General features: G+C 33.7%; 1 protein-coding gene across 1 annotated transcript in view; it reads left to right on the top strand.

Moving 5' to 3' along the window:
- LRRC49 (leucine rich repeat containing 49) overlaps nt 1-3,588 on the top strand; it is a 50,712-nt gene that overhangs the window by 4,872 nt on the left and 42,252 nt on the right. The window contains exons 6-7 of the mRNA XM_009643833.2: nt 619-822; nt 2,425-2,491. Of these exons, the coding sequence (XP_009642128.1) occupies nt 619-822; nt 2,425-2,491 (271 nt within the window). The remainder of the gene's footprint in view (nt 1-618; nt 823-2,424; nt 2,492-3,588) is intronic.

The following is a 3,588-nucleotide window of genomic DNA, read 5'->3' on the forward strand; positions in this document are numbered from 1 at the left end:
GTTGGGGGGTGAGGTCGTAAGGTTTATGTAGTCCAAAAAGTTTTGTCAGGTCAATAGGACGACTTCTGGAATAACCCTAAAATAAGAATCACCTTTTTTGGCATTTTTTTCCTGTATCCTTTACTTTTCACATGAATGCTTATTATTTAATGTATATATATTTCAAATGTAAAGTTCTATAAACCAAAGAAAAGTTGCATAGACATCAACACTTTGAATTCTGATCTAAACAGGCTGTTTATATGGTATCTGATAAAAAAAAATTTAAAAAAATTGGCAAGCTGTATCGGTTGAAATTTTAATGTGGTCACAACACAAAACTTCCACATAGTTTCCATGTAACAAGCAAATCTTTGATTAAGAGGACAGGTTTTCAGAGAATTTTGGAAGCACTTCTGCTATATTTTCATGCTATTTTTTATATAGTAAGGAGTTACTGCCTCATTTACAGTTTAATTAGCAAGCCTAATTACCTTAATATCACCTTGGTCAAGATAATATACTTTCCTCTGTTTAGCCAGAATGAGTGAGTTGAAGGTGGGTTACCAATTTGTTACTTACATGTGGGTTTTGTTTTGTGGTTTTTTTGTTTGTTTGTTTGTTTTTTTTCCCTTCCAGGCAAAAACTGACAGTGTGCCCAATTATCGATGGGGAAGATCATCTTCGCCTTTTGAATTTCCAACATAACTTTATAACCCGGATCCAAAATCTTTCTAATCTGCAGCATCTTGTTTTCTTAGATTTATATGATAATCAGATAGAGGAAATAAGTGGGCTTTCAGCTCTGAGGTCCCTGAGAGTCCTTTTGTTGGGAAAGAACAGGTAAAAATAATGAAACTAACTTAAAGCACCTTACTTCTTTATGGTGTAACAACTGTGATCTAGCATTGTTTCTGTTACTTACAAAGTTTTCAGATTGTGACGCTGGCTGAGAGATTGGTGAGCTGGTCCCTAACACTAGCTAAGTGTTAAGGATCCCACTGAGGAAGGACACAGTTTTTGCTCATAATGTTCTTCAGAAACTTCCTTTCTTACGTAAATTTTAGCAACAGTTCTAAAGTCTTTTACGTGTTTCCACCTAATCTTCTGTTCTGATCAGGTATTAAATATGTGTTCTTGGATTTGTGTGACAGGTGGAATCTCTTTTCACATCATGTAAAGTGGTCATTGATTCTTTATAACCTATAAAAAGTATTTCTGCCTCATGTATTTAGCTGGGAAAAAAAATCAGGTGAACTATGGATTTTATTATTTATGTATAGATTCTATTCTATTGGGAGATACAATGTGCTAGTTGTATTACTTTCTAAAAATACAGTTCAAATCCTGTAATTCTAATAATTTAATAGAAGTATCTGTGGAATTGGTCACACATCTAAGGGTTGTGCTCTGATTTTGTCCAGTTTCCTTATTTTCTTTATATTCTGTAAAGGAAGAACAGATAAACTTCAGTTACATGCAGATTACAGAGAATGTATCTATCTCGTAATTCAGCCTGTATTCAAAACTGACAAATTTCAATAGTGCAGTATGTTACTCCAGTTTATAGCTTTTACATTAAAAATCTCACCTGTAGAAATGAATTTTACTTATAGCAGAGTATTGGGGCATGGGAAAGATAATTTTAAGGTGCTTTAAGGAATTATTTTCCAAATCATATCTGCATTGAGTGCTGTATAGTTTGTTTACATAGGAGTATGGGTTGGACAAGACATGCTCATAAATGATTGCAAGTCAGAACAGTTGCTAGCTACTCGTTTTCAGCTTGATCCATATGTGATGTTTGAGTATTCTCAAAGCAAAAACATAAGACACATAATGTTTTAATATCATCAGCCAGCAGATGATGCTGTTGAGTATATAATAACCTAGGTTGAGTATATAATAACCTAGGAAAATAGGACAGGACAGAAAAGTTTTAAGACAGTGAAGTTGTATAGGGGGAGAAGAAATACTGCTAAATCTAGAGATCTATGCTGTCTAGAAAGAGCCAGTGGCTTTCAGGTTTTTTAATTCTGTGTTCTTCTAACAAACTCTGAAAAACCTGTGTTGCTATAGTCTTTCTTTGAACTGGTTTGGAATCAGCTGCTTGCCAGTAATAATTTTTTTTTTTTATTTAGGTATCTGGATAGGTTGCTTCTTGACTTTGTTTTCTAGTGGTGCAAGTATTCCTTCCCTTTTCATCTTGCTAGAAGAGCCACTTACATACTGCTGCTATTGTATTATTGACAGTCAGAAAGGAAGGTGATAGTCTAAAGCATACTCATTTATTTATTTATTTATTTTTACATGGTTCAGAACCTTGTTATTCTTCTGTTACTCTTGGTAGGCAGGAACAAATGGCTAAGTTTTGTATTAGGTGGAAAATGAAATATATTTTTTAACTAATATGAAAAATAATTTGTTATAATTAAAATCTTTCAGAATAAAGAAGATCTCAAATCTGGAGAACCTAAAAAATCTTGATGTTTTAGATCTTCATGGAAATCAGGTACAGTACAATTTGATTATTTACGTTTCTTCTGTAGACATCAGGCATTTCCTGTGTCTTTTACCAAACTATTGCTTTTTGAAAGGGAACGGGTAAAACAAAGTTTTAGCTGAAGTACGGGTAAGAGGAAGATTGTTGTTTAACAGGTATGTCAGAAACAGCATGGAGTATTAAGGGCAAGCTGGATATAGTATTCTTTTGAAAAATAAAGTTAAAACACATGAGATACAAAATGTTCCATAATTGAGCTGTTTAAAACAACATATGGCTATTATGACTATATAACATGTGTGAATTTTCTGGATTCCTGTTCTGATAGTTTTGATGTCTTACTGATTTCTACGTGTGTGTGTTCTTTATTATACAATTGTTTGACGGGGGGAATGGGAATACTTTTTTTTTTTAAAGGAAAAGATAAAGACAAGCTAGCACCATAATGAGCTATTGTTTTATGTGATGCAATAAGTTTGTGACTTCTTTGAATAACATTGGTCCAATAGTATGCATGTTGTACAGTGGCAGAGGCAGTATGGGAACAGATAATGACATTGCCCTTGGAGTGCCTGTTTTTAGAGATGGCTAAGTGTTTGTGTAGTTATAATCCTTGTTACTGTTGTCAGTTTGGGGCTTTTTTAATGTTTTTGATAAAAATACTTGTAGAGTAGACGTGCAGCTGTACCAGTCAGTGCACTTTTATAGCATAAGTGGAGGATCACTAATGGAAGTGAAGCATAGGTCATGCATAGCTCTTACAAATGATTGCAAAGTAGATCTGGCTTTAAATTTTAAGGGTGGGTGTTTTTTATTTTTCCCTTCAAGTGTCTGTACAACTCCCTTTATATAAATATTGAAGTTCATTAGGAGTTTTGATCATAGTGGCCAACTGGCTGCTGCTAGATCAGCTTTGTAATAATAGGCGTACTTTGGTGCAGAGATCATAACGAATTATTCTATATCAGGAGTTAAATATTAAATCTCTGGAGCATAAGCGCTTTTGTTTCTCAGAAAGTTTGAATCGTAAATGTACACGTGAAGGGCACAAATGTTAGTAAATGGAACAAATTGTTTTCTGCTTTTTTTTTTTTTTTTTGTAGGTT

Source organism: Egretta garzetta, unplaced genomic scaffold (genome assembly GCF_000687185.1).
Source record: "Egretta garzetta isolate BGI_Z169 unplaced genomic scaffold, ASM68718v1 scaffold287, whole genome shotgun sequence".
In the NCBI taxonomy this organism is placed as follows: Eukaryota; Metazoa; Chordata; class Aves; order Pelecaniformes; family Ardeidae; genus Egretta; species Egretta garzetta.